The 23,749-nt window shown below is 45.7% G+C and overlaps 1 protein-coding gene across 1 annotated transcript; it reads left to right on the top strand.

The window, feature by feature from the left end:
* The first annotated feature begins 6,107 nt into the window (after positions 1–6,107).
* Positions 6,108–17,539, top strand: COMTD1 (catechol-O-methyltransferase domain containing 1). The gene is made up of 7 exons (XM_084634652.1): positions 6,108–6,282; positions 10,468–10,601; positions 11,804–11,909; positions 12,911–13,029; positions 13,429–13,483; positions 15,311–15,444; positions 17,161–17,539. Exons 1-7 carry the CDS (start codon positions 6,201–6,203, stop codon positions 17,311–17,313), a joined length of 783 nt encoding a protein of 260 aa, XP_084490778.1. The 5' UTR covers positions 6,108–6,200; the 3' UTR covers positions 17,314–17,539.
* The last annotated feature ends 6,210 nt before the right edge of the window (positions 17,540–23,749 follow it).

Raw genomic sequence — 23,749 nt, 5'->3', positions numbered from 1 at the left:
TCAGAGTTTCCATTTCATTGGAGATTTTGAAAATATTTGGTTTTGTTCAGATTCAGAATGAAAACAAATTTCACACATGCTAGCATCAAACACCATAGGTAGTCCTACTGGAATCTCTGCAGGATCAAGACCCTAGTTAGCCTTGAAGAGTGTGGATAAGGATTATTTTCGATGAGCTGTGGTACCCGAGCTGTGCTATATAGGACCCCTCAAGGATGTCTATAGTATGTAATAACAGGTTTCAGAGTAGCAGCTGTGTTAGTCTGTATTCGCAAAAAGAAAAGGAGTAATGGTGGCACCTTAGAGACTAACCAATTTATTTGAGCATAAGCTTTCCTGAGCTACAGATCACTTCATCGGGTGCATTCAGTTGGGATGCATTCTGTAGCTCACAAAAGCTTATGCTCAAATAAATTTGTTAGTCTCTAAGGTGCCACAAGTACTCCTTTTCTTACAGTATGTAATGATATTCAAATACAGTAACAGTCCCATTCTGAGAAGAGTCATCCACATCCACTCTGGTCTGGTAAAACCATGCTAGCAATAACTATATTTAAAATATGATTGTTGTCGGCATGCTTTCAATCATAGCATGGACTGGTCCTTACTGAGCAGACCACTAAGGTCTTGCATCTCTAAGCTACAGCAATAAGAGAACTGAGAAGGTGACAATCTTACCCTTTAGCAACACCTAGAAGCAGGTCACAGAACAGCATTAGTGTCTCGGAAAGGGCTGATTGCACTCTGGGATTCAGTTCATGCAACTGATACATGGAAGAATAATAGAATGAAAAAGAGCTAGAAGCGAACCCCATTGCAATTCTCTTAACATTCTCTGCTGGTGGCTCAGTGACCAAGTAACATTGTGCCATGCTGGAAATCCAGGTTAAGGGGCAGCCACAGGAATCCCATTGCTCAAGAGTGTGAAACCCCAGAAGGTCAGATGTGATGCCCTTCATCTTTATCATTAGGCATATGCTTCCCCAGTCCTATCTGCAGGGGTGCATGGATGGTGGTCAAGCAGCCCACTCTCCCACACACATGGATTGTTGTATTCACTACAGGTGCAGGATTTCATGGCTAACAAAGAAATGATCAGATATCCCAGACAAAGCAGCCCTATGGCTAATTAACAAGAGAAGCAAAAAAGGAGGACAAACTCTACTATTGTCCAGTGATTGGCCAGCCTTGAACTCAAACCCTGCCTGCTCTCCATGCTCCAGGAATATGGACTTTTGGTGGCTTCCAATCGGGGAAGTCCTCAGGCTACCTTGTGCTTCAGGAACTGGGTCCCAGTGAACATGCATTGAACCACGATATCTACTGAACTAACTACACGGGGGAACAACTTGCTTACAAACTGTGCAACCCTACGTCCTTCATGGGGCAGTCAGTTGACTGCAGTAGGATTGCACGTAAACGAGGGCAGATTTTGCTTTCAAGTCTAGTTCAGACTGGCTAGTGTCTTTATCTGAACAGAACAGCCAACCTTAGTTCAGTACCTATTTCCCACACTCCTCTCCTGCTAGACTTCTACCAAAACATTCGAGTGCTCAGATAACTGCAGGCACATTGCATGCCTGCATCTGAACTAATTCGGTGGACAGCTAACGTTTCCTATTCAGTTAGCATACCACTGAGCTACGTAAAATGGAAATTATGTCTCAGAAAAGTGGCTGGCTGCCTTCTATTCAGTTTAGAAACTAACTCTCTAGCGATTGAGCTATACCTCAAACTTCTACACTTCAGTGACAGCCAATATTTAGATGCATGTAAGTTAGATACCTAAACCAAAGGAAAAACTGCTAGACCCTGTAGATTGGCAAATGACAATACTCTCCCACCTGGGGGAGTAATTACTGCTTAGTAAGAACATTCAGGCTCCAGTTCAGCAAGGTACTGAAGCACATGCCTAACAACATACATAAGTAATCCCATTCCATGTATAGTCCCACTGACTTCAGTGAAACTACCATCAAGCTTAAAGTTAGACACATGATTAAGTACCCTGCTGAAATGGGGCCTGAAATCACAACCCTGTGTGCTCATTTACAGAAAGTGTTGAAATTTACAGACTGTTCTATGTAAACACAAGTATTTCCGGTAGTAAATCTCTCCCTAGAGTTATTCAGAATAACCACTAGATGGAGCTACATAGTCACAAATCTGATTTATAGCCCCTAGCGGAGTTTGTTGCACTGTGATTGCCTCACACGCTTTTGCTTGCCTTGAAAAGGATGTCTTCTAACTGCTTCCTTGGTAAGGCAGCAATTTAAAAGAGGGACTGAAATGCCTTCATTTCCAAAAGCAAATGAAGACAGAGAAAGTGGTGAGATCCCAAATCAAATATACACTCGTGTACTCTTCGAAAATCAAACAAAATATCTTTCGGCTCACTTTTAAAACGTGTTTGCCAAGAACCTAAGATTAGATTTCTCGTGTTACTCCTACAAGTGGTGAAGCAGAGCAGACTATGGCAAACACCTGAACAATCAGCTGTTGTAAGAGAATTGCAGAGCTCTGAACTCAAGTCCTTGTCAAGCAAGGTCTAGTCTACACTAGACAACATTTACTATCCACATAGCTATACCAGCAAATGCTCCTAGTGAAGACAGCTTCCACTGGCAAAACTGTGCTTTTGCTGGGATAGTTTATACTAGTTCCCTGAATGAAATGAGCTGTACGAGCAAAAGCACTCTTTTGCCAGTTTAAAAATCTCATTTAAAAAAAAAAATCACATCCTTAACTGACATTATACTGCCAACGTTTCTAGGCCAGGTCTACACTAAGGAACTGATGGTCAGTTATTTTGTTCCTATGAGTTAGGGATGTGCAAAAACTGGAACCTTTTACCAACTTCCATCCCCTCCCATGCCATCCCTGCCCCATGTTGTAGGACCCCATCGCGCAGCAGGCTCTGTGAGAGCAAACCCCTGTCCTGACTTGCCACTGATTTCAGCCCCTGCAGCACTTATCTGCATAACATCACACACCCGAGCCATCCTTGCTTTGGGTTTTCCAAATCCCAAAGCCTGGGCTCCCGGGCCCATCTATAATGTGCACTGTGTGTGCGAGAAGCCTACATGTGCATCCTACAATGAAATGGGAGCACAGTCGGGTTTTTTAATTATTTCCCCTTTAAAGAAAAATTCTGTTCTCCTCTTGAAGGGGCGAGGCATAATACAGGATCAGATTCATGCAGGCTCAGGCTCCTTCTTGTGCCAGTGAAGCCTACTGCACCCCAGTGGGAGCAACTGTCCCTGACAGGGAAGGGTAGGTAGTATTCCCCATGTGGCTCTCTCGAGGGCTACACTTGGGAGGGCAGCCTCAGTTTCCACTGGGATGGGGAGGGGTGCATTGGGAGCCCCTCCAGAGAGTCTAGCACCAGGCTACACTGAATCAGTGTAGCATTTGAAAACAGCCACCACCCAAACCCCATCAAAGCAAACCACTCTCCTGCACACCAAGGACTCTGCCGGGGAGGCGGAGAGAGAGAATGAACCACTCGTGACAGAAGTTAGTCATGACACTTCATGCACTAGCGGCAGGTGCTCAGGTAGCATGGTGAGGCAGGTGGGCTAAGAACCTGACTAGAACAGAATCAGTGCAGGTCTCTAGCAACTTGGCCAGCCCTACGGCCTCCCCAGTCCTGGCCATTCCTCGGGCAGTGGGCAGCCCCGCCCTGAAGAACGAAGTTGAGGTTGTCATACATCATCGTAACCGCTCCCAAGTGGCATACACCATAGCATCTGCTAGCACAAACCAGGAGTGACTCTGGCCTTTGGGCACTCACTGACTCCTTTTCCTTCCCTTTCTGGTTTGGTCCCCTTCCCTGCTCCTGCTGATGCTCCCAGGAGCAGAACCCTGCATGCTGGCCTGTGCTTTTGATTATAAGGGGAAGTACCTTTGTTAAACAGTGAGATGGGACTAGCCTTTATCGTACACTGCATACCTCAGAGAGAAAGTCACCTCCCCTCTCTTTCTATGAGGGATAAGAGCAGCTGGTCCCTTCCACCTCCTCTGACCCTTTAGGTATTATTATTATTATTATTATTATTTGCCTTCAGATGTTGTCACCTATAGCTCTATGCCCAGCAGGACAGAAAACAGAGAACCTAACAGAACTGGGGGATCTAAGATCACATTGGTGGGACCAGGGGACTGGGAATCAACAGACCCAATTTCCGTTCCTGACTCAGGCTGATTCATCCTTCGGACAAATCACACAACTTCTCTGTGTGTCAATTTCCCCACCTGTAAAATGGGATCATAAGGGTATGTAATAGGGTATACCTGCCCTGGAGCACCCCCTACAGGCCAATCATAGAATCATAGAATATCAGGGTTGGAAGGGACCCCAGAAGGTCATCTAGTCCAACCCCCTGCTCGAAGCAGGACCAATTCCCAGTTAAATCATCCCAGCCAGGGCTTTGTCAAGCCTGACCTTAAAAACCTCTAAGGAAGGAGATTCTACCACCTCCCTAGGTAACGCGTTCCAGTGTTTCACCACCCTCTTAGTGAAAAAGTTTTTCCTAATATCCAATCTAAACCTCCCCCACTGCAACTTGATCCCTTCCACCTCCTCTGACCCTTTAGGTATTATTAATTATTATTATTATTTGCCTTCAGATGTTGTCACCTATAGCTCTATGCCCAGCAGGACAGAAAACAGAGAACCTAACAGAACTGGGGGATCTAAGATCACATTGGTGGGACCAGGGGACTGGGAATCAACAGACCCAACAATCATGGCACTCCCTGCCTCAGTTTCCCCTCACCAAGGTTTTCTGTCTCTCAAGGGGATTCATATGGCTCAGCCCTCTGGCAGGGATACTCTCAGAGTTCAATCCCCTTTCCGGGGAACAGACGTCCTATACCAACAAAAGGTTTTTCCACCCTACTTGAGCTCATTTTCAGATTCTGTTCCCAGCCCCTCTTGGGTTACCTTTAAGTCTCCAGGATGGAGGCCCAATTTCCAGGTTACTTCCCCGGAGCCCTCTCCCCCTTCATAGACTCATCCCCTCTGAGACAAAGCCCTGACTTGCAAGCTTCTTCCCTGGAGTCCTTCCAGACCCAACTTCCAGGCTTTCCGTAAGAGCCTAACTTGTTCCCTGTAGTTCTACAGACTTTTCTGAGCCCTTTTATGAGGGCCCAGAGTTTCAGGCTGTCACCTGGCCCCAATTAGTCCAGTCCCCTTAGAATGGAAGGAAACTAAGAATGGCACAGGGTGGGCTGACTGAAGAGGGCTAGCTAGAACCTGGCCTCTTGGCCTTACCAAAGCAGGCCACTCTATTACAGAGTACTTCTTGATACAGTTGGGATTCAGGTGAAAGGTGCTGCATTATTTATTATTTGTATGTGTGCTACAGTAGCACCTGCAGTTTCTGTCCGAGCCCCACTGGACTAGATGCAGGTAGTGTGAGACTCCCTGCCCCAGACAGCTTACAATCAAAACAGACAGACACAGGGTGGGAGGGGAAGGAAAGAAAAAGAAGTGGCTTGTGCAAGGTCACACAGCAGGTCACTATAGAGCTGGGAATAAACCCAAATCTCTCAGTCCAATGGCCCGACCACACTGCCCCTACGTAGCTGGGTCTTGCAGACCCTGGAAGTATTTTACACCAACTTCTTTAATATTGAGACCCTCTAGGTGCAAAGTTATTTATTCATCTTAACAGAAACAAACACCCTGCCTATAAAACAATAAATATTGCAGACCTTTATAGTCATGCTGCTAACTATTTTTTCATCTCCCAGAGCCTGAGGCTGTTGTAATCCAAACCAGAGATTCCCCAGTAATTGCAAAATTAGATTCCACAATTGCAGTGCAGATTGCTTTGGATTCCCTTAGAACATTTAAATGCTAATTTTGCAAGCACTGACTTGTAACCTGAGTTTATGATGATTTCATGCCTCATTCAGAGTGCCTCGCTTCTCCACTGTAAGATGCCAGTGCTCATAAATAAAAAGAATTACAGCAAGCCCTGTTTGTTCTTGCCTGTAGATGTTGCTCTCTCCCCACTGTAGTTTGTGATCATCACGTGGCTGCAATGCTTGCTCAGGCCCTGCAAACACGTGATGCTTACTAGCTGAGGAACCCTAATGCACTCAGTGAGTTAGTCATTGGTCTTAAAGCTGCAGCACCCAACAACATCCATTTTGAATCTTGCTGCTGTTTCCTTCTTCCTCCGTTACCCAAAATGCCCTTTTTCAGTATAACTAAAGAAATGGCCATTGGAACTGCAGTCCTAGGGGTTGCTTTTGCTACTGGAGTCTTAGCAGGTAAGCGCTGCTTTCTTCTCGGATCTATAAAATCCACCACACCCTCCCAGTTCCCAGACCCAGGGCCAGAAGTGAGCTCGCGTTGAACAGAAGGAGGCAGCGCTCTGATTCAAAGCACAACCACCAAGTGTGCTCCATCCAGCCGCACTTTACCACCCATTTAAAAAAAAAAAAAAGTGTGCGCGCGCGCGTGGGTGAGAAAGTAATTTACTAGATGCTGGGGGAAGGGGAGAGGAAAAAGGGCTGACGGCGCCGGCCTTAAAACTGCTGGCTTCTAGAATGTTAGCCAAGTGAAGGTGCAGAATATTGTATAGGGAGAGCGCGAGGGGGAGAGAGAAGAGAGCTTTCTATAGACTTAAAGGTTGTGGTTAAATTTTTCAAAAGGCCTGGAGATTAACAATATCCATTTTAACGAGGGTAATGGAATCTTATGCTTCAGGTCACAGGCTGACAGCTCCCAGGTTGGGCATGGGCTCAGGAAGGAATTCCCCTTACTCCAGTCCCCAAGCACTGCCCAGGGGCACGCTGGCTGGTTCACCTTCCCGTGTCAGAAGCTGGCCACTGCCTGAGGCAGGAGACCAAATAAAATCCTGATCCTGCAATGAGAGTGACTCGGGTGGACTCCTTTGCCTGTCTTAGGACTCTGCATGGGTTTGCACTAGCAGATTCATTGTAGGATTAGCACTTATCGGAATCCATGGCAAACCCTGTGCACATTGGGCAAGATTGCATGCTGCGCATCCTGCAGTATAGCTAGCCCCAAGCATTGAAAATCGTGAGATTTGGCTTACAAATCATGAGGTTTGCAGAAAAATAAAACTTGGGTTCTGATCCTTTAGGAGTCCCATGTTCAAGTTTTTTTTTTTTTTCCCTCTGCAACAATAAGGGCTAAACTTTCTTTAAAAAAAAAAAAGTTGAGAGTCTCTTGGAATCAGAGTAACAGTCTTAGGCTTAGTCTGTATTTGTAAAAAGAAAAGGAGTACTTGTGGCACCTTAGAGACTAACAAATTTATTTGAGCATAAGCTTTTGTGAGCTACAGCTCACTTCATCGGATGCATTCAGTGGAAACTGCAAAAGACATTATATACACAGAGACCATGAAACAATACCTCCTCCCACCCCACTCTCCTGCTGGTAATAGCCTATCTAAAGTGATCACTCTCCTTACAATGTGTATGATAATCAAGGTGGGCCATTTCCAGCACAAATCCAGGTTTTCTCACCCCCCCCCCAAAAAACACACACAAACTCACTCTCCTGCTGGTAATAGCTCATCCAAACTGACCACTCTCCTTACAATGTGTATGATAATCGAGGTGGGCCATTTCCAGCATAAATCCAAGTTTAACCAGAACGTCGGGAGGGAGGAAAAAACAAGGGGAAATAGCCACTCCCAGTCTCTATTTAAGCCTAAATTAATAGTATCCAATTTGCAAATGAATTCCAATTCAGCAGTTTCTCGCTGGAGTCTGGATTTGAAGTTTTTTTGTTGTAAGATAGCGACCTTCATGTCTGTAATTGCGTGACCAGAGAGATTGAAGTGTTCTCCGACTGGTTTATGAATGTTATAATTCTTGACATCTGATTTGTGTCCATTTATTCTTTTACATAGAGACTGTCCAGTTTGACCAATGTACATGGCAGAGGGGCATTGCTGGCACATGATGGCATATATCACATTGGTGGATGTGCAGGTGAACGAGCCTCTGATAGTGTGGCTGATGTTATTAAGCCCTGTGATGGTGTCCCCTGAATAGATATGTGGACAGAGTTGGCAACGGGCTTTGTTGCAAGGATAGGTTCCTGGGTTAGTGGTTCTGTTGTGTGGTGTGTGGTTGTTGGTGAGTATTTGCTTCAGGTTGGGGGGCTGTCTGTAGGCAAGGACCAGCCTGTCTCCCAAGATTTGTGAGAGTGTTGGGTCATCCTTCAGGATAGGTTGTAGATCCTTAATAATGCGTCGGAGGGGTTTTAGTTGGGGGCTGAAGGTGATGGCTAGTGGCGTTCTGTTATTTTCTTTGTTAGGCCTGTCCTGTAGTAGGTGACTTCTGGGAACTCTTCTGGCTCTTATCAATCTGTTTCTTCACTTCCGCAGGTGGGTATTATAGTTGTAAGAATGCTTGATAGAGATCTTGTAGGTGTTGGATACTATTAATTTAGGCTTAAATAGAGACTGGGAGTGGCTAAGTCATTATGCAAGGTAGCCTATTTCCCCTTGTTTTCTCCTACCCCCCCCCCGGATGTTCTGGTTAAACTTGGATTTATGCTGGAAATGGCCCACCTCGATTATCATACACATTGTAGGGAGAGTGGTCAGTTTGGATGAGCTATTACCAGCAGGAGAGTGAGTTTGTGTGTGTGTTGGGGGGGGGGGGGTGAGAAGACCTGGATTTGTGCTGGAAATGGTCCACCTTGATTATCATGCACATTGTAGGGAGAGTGGTCACTTTGGATATGCTATTACCAGCAGGAGAGTTTGTGTGTGGATGGGGATGGGGATGGGGGAGTGAGAAAACCTGGATTTATGCTGGAAATGGGCCCACCTTGATTTTCATACACATTGTAAGGAGAGTGGTCGCTTTGGATAAGCTATTACCAGCAGGAGAGCGAGTTTGTGTGTGTGGTTTTTGGAAAAGGGGGGGGGGGGGGTGAGAAAACCTGGATTTGTGCTGGAAATGGCCCAACTTGATTATCATACACATTGTAAGGAGAGTGATCACTTTAGATAAGCTATTACCAGCAGGAGAGTGGGGTGGGAGAAGGTATTGTTTCATGGTCTCTGTGTATATAATGTCTTTTGCAGCTTCCACAGTATGCATCCGATGAAGTGAGCTGTAGCTCACGAAAGCTTATGCTCAAATAAATTGGTTAGTCTCTAAAGTGCCACAAGTACTCCTTTTCTTCTTGGAATCATGTGATTGCAGCTGGGAAAGAGAGACCAAATACTGTGAAACTCACAAGAGTTGTCAACAATTTGCAACTAGCGCCTATTTCCATAATATTGTGAGCCAGAGTCCAGGCTCCAAACAGACCCCGTATAGGAAAATCAGGATCTGAGCTTTAGCTTCACAGTTTGTACTGTCTGTCTGTTCTCAATAAGCTGAACAGGAAAAGCAAACATCTACCCCATTTTGTGGTTGCATTATGTATACACGGTGCCAAGTATCAGAGGGGTAGCTGCATGAAGAAGATTGGGTTGCAGGAAGATGCATGCATCATCATGTAGATGCATGAAGAAGTGGGGGGGGGGGAGTTTACCCGCGAAAGCTTATGCCCAAATAAATCTGTTAGTCTTTAAGGTGCCACCGGACTCCTCGTTGTTTTTATGTATCCATGAGAACCTACTCAGAGTGAATAGCAAGATAGAGTGTCCTCTCCAAGAGACCTTTTCTAGCAAGAACTGAACACAAGGACTGGGTTATAGGCCAGGATTTGACTACGCTCTGGCAGTAAATATACAATGCTGTTAAGGGCCCAGTCTGTCTGTATAACCCACTACGCCACTGCACTACAATAGGCTGCAAAGCACACCTCCCATTAGCTCTTCTGCTCAGGATTAAAAGGCCCAGGGCTTAGCAAATCTGCTGTGAGCTGTCTCAGCCCTCCCCTTGCAGGATGACTGCAGACAGACATGTATCCTCCTAACCACATTGGAAATTGCCATCTTAGCATCCTGGTCTTGGCTTTTTCTTTTGGTGAGAAGAGCAGCTGATAATTTTCTCCCATCAGCTGGGGTGAGAGGAAGCATGGTCTGAGCAGAGGAACAGGGACTAGGATGCTCGCATTCTGTCCCTCGCTCTGTCACTGACTCGCTGGGTCATCGTGGCAAGTCACCAGACCTCTCTGTGCCTCAGTTTGCCCCTCTGTAAAGCAGGGATATTATTAGGAAAAATGCTTTGAGATCCTTGAATTAAACGTGCCGTCTCATGGCAAAATCAGCCACTGAACGACATCAGCGTCAGCTTACAGTCACTGCAGACCTAGGCTGGATTTGAACAGACGCTTTAGAGGTGAAAAACCTAATCCTACTGCCAATCCCCTGAGCTGTCTAGGGGGTTTGCAGAGCAAGGTTCTGTTAGCCTTCAGTGGCAGTTTTCTTGGTCTTTATTTGCTCAAGGCATAACTGGTCATTGCAAACTTTTTCCATTGAGACACAAAACCTTTTAATATCTTAATTTTTTTTATAGGTAAAAAATATCCATTTTTAGCTTTTGGAATTCCCCGATCATCCAAGACTCTTCTTGGAAAAGGGAGCCCGTTATGGCAATACATATTGGATCACTCTCTGCGGGAGCATCCAGTCCTAAAGAAGCTGCGACTGGTCAGTGTTTTTCTCAAGATACGTTTTGTGGAGCGTGGTGTGTATACAGTACTGCTATTAATGTCCCATGATTCATAGAGTCCAGGGCCAGAAGGCACCACTGTGATCACCTAGTTTGACTTCCTGTATAACACAGGCCAGAGAGCTGCCCCAAAATAATTCTTAGAGTGGCTCTTTTAGAAAAACATCCAATCTTAATTTTAAAATGATCAGTGATAAAGAATCCACCACGACCTTTGGTAAATTGTTCTGATCGTTAATTACGCTGTCAAAAATGCATGCTTTATTTCCTGTCTGAATTTGTCTAGCTTCAACTTCCAGCCATTGGATCACGTTAGACCTTTCTCTGCTAGCTTGAAGAGCTCATTATTAAATATTTGTTCCCCACGTAGGTACTTACAGACTGTAAACAAGTCGCCCCTTAACCTTTTCTTTGTGAAACTAAATAGATTGAGGCATTTCAATATTGTCTTTGCCTGTGTCTGTGTCTAGTACATAGATCTGCTAGTTCCCAAAGAACTGCCTTTTCTCTATCCACTGGTATGCAGATTTGTAGTGGTATCTAAGGCCCAGAGTCTCAAAGCTCTTTAAGTACCTGATTCCCACTACTGAAGTGGCTTGCCCCATGGCACCCAGAAGGCCAGAATAGAACCCAGCTCTCCTGGGTCCCAGGGCAGGGCAGGGCAGGGCAGGGCCTTATCCACTGGGCTAAACTACCCCTCCATAATCATTGCATTGCTCCCTATATAAAATATTTAAGTAGAAAACAAATGTGTTGATTTTAAGGCCAGAAAGACCCATTATGATCCTCTAGTCATAGAAGGCCATAGAATTCCAGCCAGCAATTCTTGCATCAAGCCCATAGCTTCTGGCTGAGCTAGAGCGTGACTTGTAGAAAGACAGCAATCTTGATTTTGAGACTTCAAGTAACAGAGAATTCCCCCTATCCCTACGTAAGTTGCTCCTATGGTTACTTACCCTCACTGTTAAGTTTGCCCACAACAATGGTAGCTGCTTATACGTGTATCTTCTTTGGTAAATGAAGAGAAATTGCTTCTCTGAGATCAACAGTAATAATAAACCCCAATGCTGTCCTCACCCTGAGGATCACATTGGGCTCTTGGGGTCTGCCTGAAAGAGCAACTTCAGGGTAGTTTTACTTTTCCTGCTTCCTTTCAGTTTTGTATCATTTCCTTTGCTAGCTCACCTTGGACCATCCCTGGAGTAGAATGATGGTGTCTTGTGACCAGGCCCAGCTTATGGCAAACTTGGCCAAACTCATCAAAGCCAAGAAAGCTATTGAAATAGGTAAGAATGCACATTTGCTAGGGCATGGCCCAACACCGATCATTTGGAAGCTATATCAGCATAATTCCCTGCTTCACCAAGCCTACCAAAGAACACCAAGGGTGATGGGAGGTGGTCAGAGCAGGATCCTTCAGTTAGCTTCTTGCCTCTGACCTGGGGCAAGTCAAATTTTCAATAGTGACCACTGATATTGGGTGCCCAAATTGAGACACCTGTTCCTGATTCTTAAAGGTGCTGTAAATCCCCAGCCCCCGCTGACATCAACTGCAGTGGTGAGTGCTCACCACCTCCGGAAATCAGGCCCCAGGGGACACAGTTTGGGTACTTAATATCAGTGGCCATGCCTGAAAGTGTTGACCCTGACTTCCCTGCCTCAGTTTCCTCATCTGTACAATGGGGATAATAGCAGCCTCTCAGGGGTGTGGTGAAGCCTAATTCAAGGCTGACAGTACAGCAGTGTGAGCGGCTTACATGGAAAGCACCATGGGACAAAAGCGGAAGAAGAAAGCAAAGCCCAAGTGAAAGGGCTTGGCTTGGGTGGACCTAAGGGAGATTCTCAAGCCCCTGTTTTTCAGGGCTAGAGAATCCACAGCAGCTGCCCACTACTGCAGGTAGAGAACAACAGACACAGCCCACGAGGATTCAGTGTGCTATGCTGGCCATGGCTCCCTTCCCTCCTCTTCCTTTTTCCCTTCAGAGATGCCCTAAAGTCAAACTCATGCCATACAAGATGGTACTCTGAGGCCAGGAGACCCCTGACAGACGAAAGCTGTAAATTTAGCTAGAGAACTAACGAGTTCACAGCCACTAGTCCATTGGGCTTCAGCAGCTACACAATGCTACCATGGTAATGGGACGGACAGCATTAATTCATGAGTAATTTGGGATCCTCAGCTCTTCTGAGGGTTTTATTCTTTAATAAAAAAAACCCTTCTTGTTCACAGTTAAATCAGTTTTCATGGTCAAATGAGTCTTACATCTTTCTCTCATGTGTTTTCTAGGTGTTTTTACAGGCTATAATACCTTAAACATGGCACTAGTCTTGCCAGATGATGGCAAAGTCGTTGCCTGTGATATAAATGAAGATTACATCAGTATTGGAAAGCCGCTGTGGAAAGAGGTAAATAGTCTCTGCCCGTCCCTAAATGCTGCATGCTCTGAATAGGAGTGCTCAGAATTGTAGGAGTATGTTCCAGGAGGGCTTAATTCTGCTTCCCTCTAAGTCTCAGACGTGTATATGTGGCCGCTGCAGGAAAGAATCAGGTAGTTAAAGGGTTACCCAACTTATCCACCCAAATCCAAGTGTCACTGAATGTGAGCATTCACTTTAGGCACTATAGTATAGTTGAGGCAACTTGGTAAACTTGGCCTGTTGTTCGACCAAATGTTATATGAATTCTGGAAGTAACAGGGAGAGTAGGTATGGGATCTCCAGTTTTATGGTGACTTTTCTGAGTGCGTCCCACTTTAAGATATTTCACAACTATTTCCATCAAATCCCTTTCCTCTTTCGTTTCAGGCAGGAGTGGAGCATAAAATAGACTTGCGGTATAAACCAGCAATTCAAACACTTGGTAGGTAACATAACAAATATGAAAAGTACAGGCTGAAGACCTAGGCTGGGGAGAAGTCCCTCATGTGAAGTCTGAGATTAGGAGTTGTGTAGCAAAGGTGAACACGCAATTTCATCAGTCACAGTGGGCAGCTTCTCTGTTATATAGAGGAAATTTAGGAAGAGTTCAGCTGTTTCCGGATATTGGGGGAGAGAGAGAGAGAGAGAGAGAGAGAGAGAGAGTGGATAACTGTTCGTCCACCATCCGTTGTTAGATTGGTCACTTACCCACTCAACCCATTGCTGTGTTTAATATTAAAAGAGGTATTGTCTTGCTGATTCTATCACAGGGAAAGCTGCTTAAGATGGATTTAAATTGGACAAAGCCCAATTTCTCTCCCATGAAGTGTCTATTCTAAGTGATTATCTGTTTATTCTAGGCAAGCAAAGTCTTCTCCGAGGAGCGAAAGATGCAGAGGGAGTCGAGAAGCTAGCGTACAAGCATCAGAGGCAGGACATTTCTGATCTGGGGAAATTCAGTTTGGTATTCGTGGTCAGGAGGAAGCAAAGCCTTCCAAGACCACGGAAGAGGCAGATGCAGAGCAAGTTTGTAGAATAGGAAGCACTGTTCCACAGGGGAGCAGCATTAGGGAGGGAAATTTTCTGTCAGAAAAGCGGTTTATTCCCATTGTGAATGCCAATGATCTATTCCACCAGTGGATGCTGCTGCTTTGCCAACACTCAGCTTTTCAGAAGAAGTGTCTTTAAGAGAAATAACTGTCCAGCAGCAGTCTAGCACATGGGGCAGTGTCTTCTTAGTGTGACTGATGCTGCTGTCCTCCCTGGTAGCTAGACTAATGCGGCCTGTCACCCACTCTCTTCTGGCACAAACATTAGCCCTGTCTGGGCCACATTCTGCTCTCCAGCATACCCAGACAAACTCTGATAACAACAGGGCTGTCTGCTGACTTTAACCCCATGCAGAAAAGGCCTCATGAGTTGTTCTCCAAAACAAGAGGGTGCAAAGCAATTTGAGAGGGGCAGATAACTTGCATGAGCTCCTTGCTCCTTCATACCCTCTCAACACCCTATCTCTCTTCCCCTTCTCCTCTGTGGAGGTCACTACTGAGATGCTACAATGGGGAGTGAGATTCCAAATGGGGTCCCCTCCCAAAACAGACGGTGGTGGGTGTGGCTATAAACAGCCAAGTACTTCTCTCTCAGCTTCCAGTGCCTTCAGGAGGACCACAGCCATGGTCTCTGCAGCTGACAGTTCCAGTGTGGAGCTGTCAGCCAGAGTGCAGCGTAAGAAAGTTTTAACAGACCCCAGTTCTGCTTGTTTTGGCCCAAAAAAGGGAAAATGGAATGAGAGACTCCTGAGAAAAGCCCACTGGGTGACCACCACTTGCTGCCATCTGTGATTACACAAAGGTTATGCATGTTCAGGCAAAGTCCACGAAAGGCCTTCTGGGTAAGAATTCTGCATGACCCAACTTACAACACTGTGGTCAGCAGTTGATTGGTCAATCTGAAAATTCATTTAACATCCAGGGTCTTTCTACAGGGAGAAAATTTCTAACCAGCTTTTAAACCAGTTCAGCTAAGCTGATTTTAAAACTAACAGGAGAAGTAGTGTAAACCCAGTTTAAAGGATCCTGACCTGCTCTTACTCAACCAAATTTAGGAGTATCATGTCTACAGTCTACACTATGGCTCTGGCTGCTTTTAAAATTGGATAGTAAGCTTCTCCAGACCCTTGTAGACTCTGAGCCTTGACACACATGGATTGTCTCATCCCTTTATTCAGCGTTAAACCAGGGCATCACAACACACTTTGTTTCCTGTCTAGATGAACTACTGGCAGACGGTGAAGCTGGGACCTATGACTTTGCTTTCATAGATTCAGATAAACAGAGTTACAATGAGTACTATGAAAAATGTTTACGTCTTGTAAGGAAAGGGGGAATCATAGCCATTGCTAATGTAAGTATTAACCCACTGGAACCCCCACTTTAAGTCACATTAGATAGTTCCAGTAACAACCTGGACCCAGGGGACATAGATCCCAAAGACAGCATTCAGTTTCCAAGTTATATAAATGTAATTAAAAAAAAGACATGATTGTTCTATTTACCTATTAATGACACACGCAGTTAATATCTGCAGCAACTAAAAGGACCTTGCATTAACCTGTATATATGTACACTTCAGCCCACACACACACCAAGTGCAGAATACCAACATCTTATCAAGCTATTCATGTATTACCTACAGAATGTTTTGTAGGATATTGATATTTAACAGTTATATCCTTCTACAGGGCATCTTCTACAATTGTAAACTGTTCATAATACCTAAAACTACATTTGCTTTATTCATCATCATGTTACAAGTGACTTCCAAATACTTAAGAGAAACTATTGAAGTGTATATCTCAAAAAGAAAGAGAGGGATCAGTGTTAGTTGTTTTTGGACTGTCTATACATTTTCATATGTCTACCTATTTCTATTAGGCTTAACTTATTTGTAAGGGCTGAGCTGAGGCTTCATATTTGCGAAGAGCTCTGAGATATGTTGCATTTCTATAGAACCTTCTTCCCAAGGATATCAAAGCACACTATGAGAGTAGCTGGGTATAGGTGTCCCCAATAAATAGATGTGAAAACAGAGAGGCCCAAATTAAGCAAAGCATTTACATATGTACTGGAGTTTGTCCCTATTCAACCTGTCACTTAAGCTTAAGTTCCATTGACACTAATGAGATTCAAGCACATGCCTAAAGTTAAGCATGTGCTTAAGTGGTAGGCTGAATAGGGATGGACTGCTGAATCAGGACCAGAAAGATTAAGTGACTTGCCAAAGGTCATAAAGTCAGGGAATAGACTCTGGACTCCCAGTCCCACTGGAGTATGCTGCCGCTGTGTGGTGCGTTATCAGTATAAATGCAAAATATTATAATGCTCTTCAACCAAACTCCTGATTTGTCCAACTACTTTGTGATCTGATACACTGTGATAATCAAGGGCTTTTCTACACTACCACAGCCTGGCCTGGGATAGCCATGCCAGCCAAGCCTCCTATTGGAGACACTGTATACAGCAACAGGAGTTCTGTCAGCATGGCAATACCACCTTCCTGCGTGACATTAGCTAAGCCAACAGAAGCAGTCTTTTGTTGGCATAGTTATGTCTAAACTGGGAGTTTTGCCAGCTTAGCTATATTGGCTGGGGGTGTGCTTCCCCACCCACCCCCCCTCCGAGCCAACATACCTATGCTAGCAAAACTTTGTGGTGTAGACAAGGCCTAACAAAAGGCAGTTAAAGGGGTTGTCAACACATGCTTGTAAAAAGGCTGTGTGGATAGACTTACATGAGTTTAAACCAGGCTTATGTTGGTTTAGCTCCAACCTCTTTTGAATGGGTTTAAAATAAACTGAAATAAATCTGGATTAAACTGCAGTGTGTCCACACAACCTTTTGCATCTTTTAAACTTCATCAGTTTAAAAATCACACTTTTAGTTAAACACTTACAACTCTGAATGTAGAGAAGCCCATAGTCTTGTAAACTCTAATAAGAAAGTTCTCTCTTGACCCTACGTTTCCCTTTGGACTGTCAGTGCCATCCACAGCCTGGTCAGATGTAGCGTGCACCTTGAACGTAAGGGTGATTGTGTGCACGGGATTCTTTTTTTACACTAGGTTTTATGGCACGGGAAAGTGTTGAAGCCAAGCAAGAACGATCTGGAAACCCAAAGCCTCCACCACCTCAATGAGAAGATCTTCCGAGATGTACGGGTCAATATCAGCATGCTCCCCATGGGGGATGGAGTGACACTAGCGTTCAAGCTGTAGTGGGAGAAAAATGCTGAGCAATGAAAGGGAGACAGAGAAGCACCAAATCTTCAGGCAAAACTAAGGTGGAGCATGAGGAGCAGCTGTGCTGTGAACTTGTGTCTCAGCAGAAGAGCAGAAAGCTGGGAAAACAGCCCTTGAAATGAACAGAAAAACTACAGATATCTAAGTACAATGGTAGAAAAAAAGATTTATATTAAAATTGAATATAATTTTATATCATAATAAAAAGAAAAACCCACAGTAGGTTGTCTTTGTAAGAGACCGTGAGAGAGGGAAGGAATCGCCTTCAGGGCCCACTCCTTCAAGACACTGAATGACTATTATTTGTATTATGAGACACAGACATTCCCCGTTGTAAAGAGCTTACATTTACACAGGCAAGACAGACAAAGGGTGGGCACTGAAGCAGTGAAAGATTAAGTGATTTACCCAAGATCCCACAGGGAATCTGTAGCACTGCCAGGAATGGAGCCCTGATGTCTCCAGGCCCGGTTCAGCGTGTTAACCAAGAGACCATCTTTCCTTGGCTTTCATTTTCTCGAAGGGGATTTAACAGTGCTTACCATCTCTTAGGAGTGGCCCTGTAAATCACTCTAGAAATGAAGCCAGGAAGCAGCATGAGTAACCAGGAGAGGAAAGCAGCTGTAACCCAGCACAATGAAACCTGTGTGCCACTGACAGAAGAGCAAAAGGGTCACGCTCGCAACAAAGCGGAGAATGGGAGGTAGCATAACATTAGCGTTGCCAGGAGACTGGTGAGGTAGGCGGACACATACTCTGGTTAGAGGATTGCCACTCTACAGTTTTGTTAGTGTTGCTGATTTAAACAATGCAGAGGACATAGCCAGATGCGTGCTGCTGTTCCTCGTTATCTTACTTACGGAACAAGTGGCAGGGATGCAGGGGGTACAAAATGATGGCTGCCAGTGACATATAAGGTTGTGAAGACTTAAGAAAACAAGAGATGGGCACTGTGTAATCAGGCTGTGAGCTCCCTGTAAGATCAATTTCTCAAACAGCATGGAGCCTGTAGCATTGTTGCTCATGCCCAGTACCTGATACAGTATCCCCTTGTACACTGCAATGGTCACCAACCAGTCAATTGCTATCTACGGCGGCGCAGCGGGGCTGCCCCTAAGACAGGCTTCCTGCCTGCGCTGGCCCCACACCGCTCCCGGAAGTGGCCAGTGCGGCCCCAGAGGGGTGGGGGTCTCCCTCTGTGTGCTGCTCCTGTCTGCAAGCACCGCCCCCACAGCTCCCATTGGCCAGGAACGGGGAGCTGTGGCCAATGAGAGCTGCAGGGGTGGTGCTTACAGAGGGGGAAGCGTGCAGAGCCATGTGTCCCCCGACCCTCCGTCAGGGGCCACAGGGGCACATTAGCCCCTTCCGGGAGTGGCGTGGTGGGGCGGGCTAGGCTGGGAGCCTGCCTTAGCGGCAGCCATGCTACACCATAAACCAGGAGCTGCCAGAGGTAAGTGCTGCCCAGCAGGAAGCCACACCCCAGCCCTGAGCCCCCATCCCAGAGCCAGCACCCTGTACCGCCTCCTGCACCCAAACACTCTGCCCCAGCCCTGACCCCCCCTCCCAGAGTCAGCACCCCATGCTCCCTCCTGCATCCCAACCCCCTACCCCAACCTCCTGCCCCAGCCCTGACCTCCCCCTCCCAGAGCCAGCACTCTGTATCCCCTCCTGTACCCCAACACTCTGCCCCAGCCCGGAGCCCCCTCCTGAACCCAAACTCCCTCCCATACCTTGCACCCCTCACCCCCTCTTGCACTCCAATCCCCTGCCCCAGGCTCAGCCCAGAGCCCGCACCCCGTCCAGAACCCCAACCCCAGCCCAGTGAAAGTGAGTGAGGATGGGGGCGAGCAAGCGACCTGGGGGGCAGGCGGGAGGAGAGAGTGGGGCAGGGCTTTGGGGAAGGGGCAGGGTAGATCCTGGGTTGCCCTTAAATTAAAAAAATGATCTTGGGCATAAAAAGGTTGGAGACCACTGCTGTACAGCTTGCGCTTTCTGGCCTGCTAAGAAGCCAGGCAGGCACGGGTGCTTGTCTCATGCATGTTGCGATAGAAACTATTTCCTCAGTACCCATCTGTTCCAGAACATTGGTCTCAATTTGTGCCTAGGGCAACTCAGGGAGGAGTAGGATAAGACTTTCCCCCCCCTTTACTTTACTGTGAGGATCCTACAGATTTCCAGCAAAACTGGTCTAGTGAAGCTCTAGCTATCTAGGTACTTATTGCTACTGGCTGCATTCATCATTCGATTTGTCACATACTAGTCAAAAGAGACTTGTGTGCGACTTGTGGACCATGACCCTTCCTCAAAAGACTGTCTACTAGTCCAGCCGTTCAAAAAGAAAAAAATAATAATAATAATTTCAAGTGAAGTTTTTTCCACTCGCTCTACTTCTCAGCAGCCCGTAGTTTCTCTTTAGAACCTAGGAACCACCTCATTTCACCCACAAAGCGCCCCCCCAGTACTAGACACTCATTTCGCTCAGATGGGGTCTACTGCGTGAATGAGGCTAAATCTGCATGCACAAGGCCAATGTATCGCTTCTGCTCGGGACGCTGCTCCATTTAAAATATGCAGAACATCATGCAAGTGTTTAATCAAACCTGTCTCCATCCTGATCACATAATTACCATTAGAAAGAACAGCGGTGTGTCCCTGAACTGTAGATTGATGAGCCATCTGTAAACTGAAACAAAGAGCAGAAGGAAGCTTAATTGAATCAAATATTTAGAATACATTACACTCTATCTTCCAGTTATTCAGAGCCTGGCCTTCTCTTCAGACTTCTGTCCTATGTGTCTGGAATTCATCACAGTTAACTGCATTTAATCCTGCAACCTTACTATAAAGTGACTGCTGATAACACATAATTGTAGTTTAATTCAAGTGGTAAATCAGCTTTGGGGAATTTGTGGGGGCAATGGGGATTTGCACTTTGATTATGAGATGAAAAGCATGGTTCTTTTGCCCCCCTCTAGCGGGAGCATAGAGCCTGCTACTGCCTGTAAGGCAACAACCCCGATCCTTTAGCTCAGGCAGTCGAAGCATGTTTTGGGGTCACAAAGTCCGGAGTTCAGGCCCCATGGATGACTTAACCAGGGGCATCATTGCACAAGCAAAGAGCCCGGTGCTGTCAAGGGAGTTATGTCCTTGGCATCAGTGGGCACAAGAGCAGACTGTGGTTTGGCACCCAAGAGTAAAAAGTCTGCAATCCTTACTCAGCTGAGTTGGGGTGGCAGGATCTGTCCAAAGAAAGTGCCACAATGTCTATATTACTGCTCTTTATTACTTGTATTGCAATAAACGCCAGAGGGCCCAAGCAGGGTCAGAGCCTCGCTGTGCTAGGTGCTGTACAAATGGAACTGGAATGGCAAAGTCTTACAGATTTTACCTAACAAACTAATGAATTAAGGTGAAGTAATCTGTCTCAGCAGCACAGCTGGGGTCCCCTTTGCAGGACACTATGGCTCCCTCTGCTGTGCCCAGACACAGGACACTAGAAACTCACCATTATCTGCAGCTTGGAAAAGACAAAGAACTAAACCAACAGCTCCAAACCTTAGAGGAAAGAAGTACTTGTGGCACCTTAGAGACTAACTAATTTATTTGAGCATAAGCTTTCGTGAGCTACAGCTCACTTCATCGGATGCATTCAGTGGAAAATACAGTGAGGAGATTTTATATACACAGAGAACATGAAACAATGGGTGTTACCATACACTCTGTAACGAGAGTGATCACTTAAGGTGGGCTATTACCAGCAGGAGAGCGGGTGGGGGGGCACACCTTTTGTAGTGATAATCAAGGTGGGCCATTTCCAGCAGTTGACAAGAAAGTCTGAGGAAAAGAGGGGGGTGGGGGGAGAATAGTTTTACTTTGTGTAATGACCCATCCACTCACAGTCTTTATTCAAGCCTAAGTTAATTGGAATTAATTTGCTAACTGGATACAATTAACTTAGGCTTGAATAAAGACTGTGAGTGGATGGGTCATTACACAAAGTAAAACTATTCTCCCCCCACCCCCCTCTGTTCCTCAGACTTTCTTGTCACTACAAAAGGTGTGCCCCCCCCACCCCACTCTCCTGCTGGTAATAGCCCACCTTAAGTGATCACTCTCGTTACAGTGTGTATGGTAACACCCATTGTTTCATGTTCTCTGTGTATATAAAATCTCCTCACTGTATTTTCCACTGAATGCATCCGATGAAGTGAGCTGTAGCTCACGAAAGCTTATGCTCAAATAAATTGGTTAGTCTCTAAGGTGCCACAAGTACTCCTTTTCTTTTTGCGGATACAGACTAACACGGCTGCTACTCTGAAACCTTAGAGGAAAACTCTCCTCTCCAGGCCACGCTGGGCATCTCTCATTCTCAGGCCCCATTTCTAAGCCCGTCACAATCCAGCCGTTGCACTGATATCGCTGAACCAAGTACTGCATACAGGACTGAGAATAATGGTGCATATCAGAGGGGGAATTTGCTCTGTGGGTGGAGATTTTAGAAGCAAGATAGTTCTCATTTGCTTGAGGTTGCTAGGTTAGGTTAGGTTGCTGTGTTCTCTTTATTCAATGAACGCCTGCCAGGTTCTTTGCCTGTCTGATGGCTGCACATGTTTATCACGTGACTTTCTGCTTTGTTGTATTTGGGCTGCTGCTCATAGAAGCTGATTGAGTGGGGAGAGTGAGAAAGCTTATAATGAAAGAGCACCTAATGATGCAATGAATGGAGTACTGTCTAAGAGAAACCTGCTGCTGGAATCCCTAGCCAGCAGGATCCTCCAGGGCAGGCTGAGAGGAGACACACAGGGGTGTAGTCCTTGCTGCTAGGCTAAAAGGAGCTTGGCTGCTAGTCGTAATATACATAGGAACGAGTTACTGGCCCAGGTCAATCTAACCAGCAGTTTGCTCCAGCTTGGGGATATGACACACAGGCCACTGCATTGCTAGCTAGGGGTGCCTCTTGCATGCTCTCCAGTGCTGGGAAGAAATCCAGCCCTATTGCCTGCAGCTGCAATGGACAGGTGGAGTAGTCCGTGGTGTATTTTAGAACACATTCCCTTCCTAATCTAGACAGACCCAGTAAGGGGCTCATCCAATGCCCAAAACTCCCATTGACTTCCCTGGCTATTGAATCTGGCTCTATGTTCCTCATGTTCTCTTCCACAACACCTGAGTCACAGGGGGCAGGGCTGGGTCCTTACTCTTGTATATTTAAGGAAGCAGCCTCAGTGTGACTGAAGTAAAAACCTCAACTAATATGAGGCACCCTACACGTCCCAAGCTCAGAACTCCAAGCACGGGCCCCCAAAATGATTGCTTTTCTCTACCCTGCACACTCTTTGCCCCAACACTCTAGCTACATAAATAAACAGCAGCATCCAGTGTCAACCTACGGATGAGCAAACTGGGTTAGATTAGATGAAGTTAGAACTCAAGCCCCAGTGCTCCAACCCAGTCTCAGAAAGGTTCAGTGGACTTTTGCTTTCACTGTTTTTCATTCTCTTTGTGGCTGCTGCACTGTGGGAGAACGGCTGACCTGCTGTCATTTCCTCTGCTTTTCATGAGATTTCCAGCCCCATCACAAGCAGGAAGGATCAGACAGTAACTGACAAAGTCTGTGCTCACCGGATTTTCAGACGCAAGAGTGGTGGACATGGCTGAGATTCCCATCAGGGGGCCGTGGACTTGATGGAATTAGTGATGCTGGTGTAAATCTGGACTGAGATTGCAACCTGGGCCATGTTAATAAAACAGGGAGATGGGGAATAAATCAAAGCACTGGTGGAAAGATTTATTGTCTTGTCTCTGAACAATCAGACAACATCAACTACGCAGTGAATTCACTTCCAAATCAAATGCTATGCTGGATTTGTTCCAGACCATCTAATTCTCAGCAGGTTAAATGCAGGAGTTAGGGTAAAATATAATCTGCCGCGTTTTCACATTATCCATGGCACAGTATCTTGCTTATGTCATAAGTACAAGAAGGTGCATACCTGACACAGTAAAAACACAAGCTTCTGTAGAGCTGTTTGGCAAATTTCCACTACAACAGTAGAGGAACTAAAGGTGGAAATTCTGTTTCTTCTCTTGTTGTGCACAGCTGTTCCCTAGCCTGCTGTGTGCCACCCCAGAGGTAGCTGCACTTCATTAATGCTGCATGTACAGCACTTTACATTTTTTGTGATTTAACTCAGGATGAAAGTTACTGTATAAATACAAAGCATTCCCCCTGCATAACTCCAATCACACGGAAATTGGTCCCATGCATTTGCAGCTACTCGTGGGTTCTAAATAACCTGTTTTACCATAATAATTTTAAAGGTGCCACTTTGAAAGAGGAAATGAACAAACATATAACATATAAAAGACAGAAATTAATGTATGATTTCAAACAAGTTATTTATCTACCTCT

Source organism: Lepidochelys olivacea (genome assembly GCF_965140295.1).
Source record: "Lepidochelys olivacea isolate rLepOli2 genome assembly, chromosome: 7".
Taxonomy (NCBI): domain Eukaryota; kingdom Metazoa; phylum Chordata; order Testudines; family Cheloniidae; genus Lepidochelys; species Lepidochelys olivacea.
This window is presented reverse-complemented; position numbering and strand designations above follow the sequence as displayed.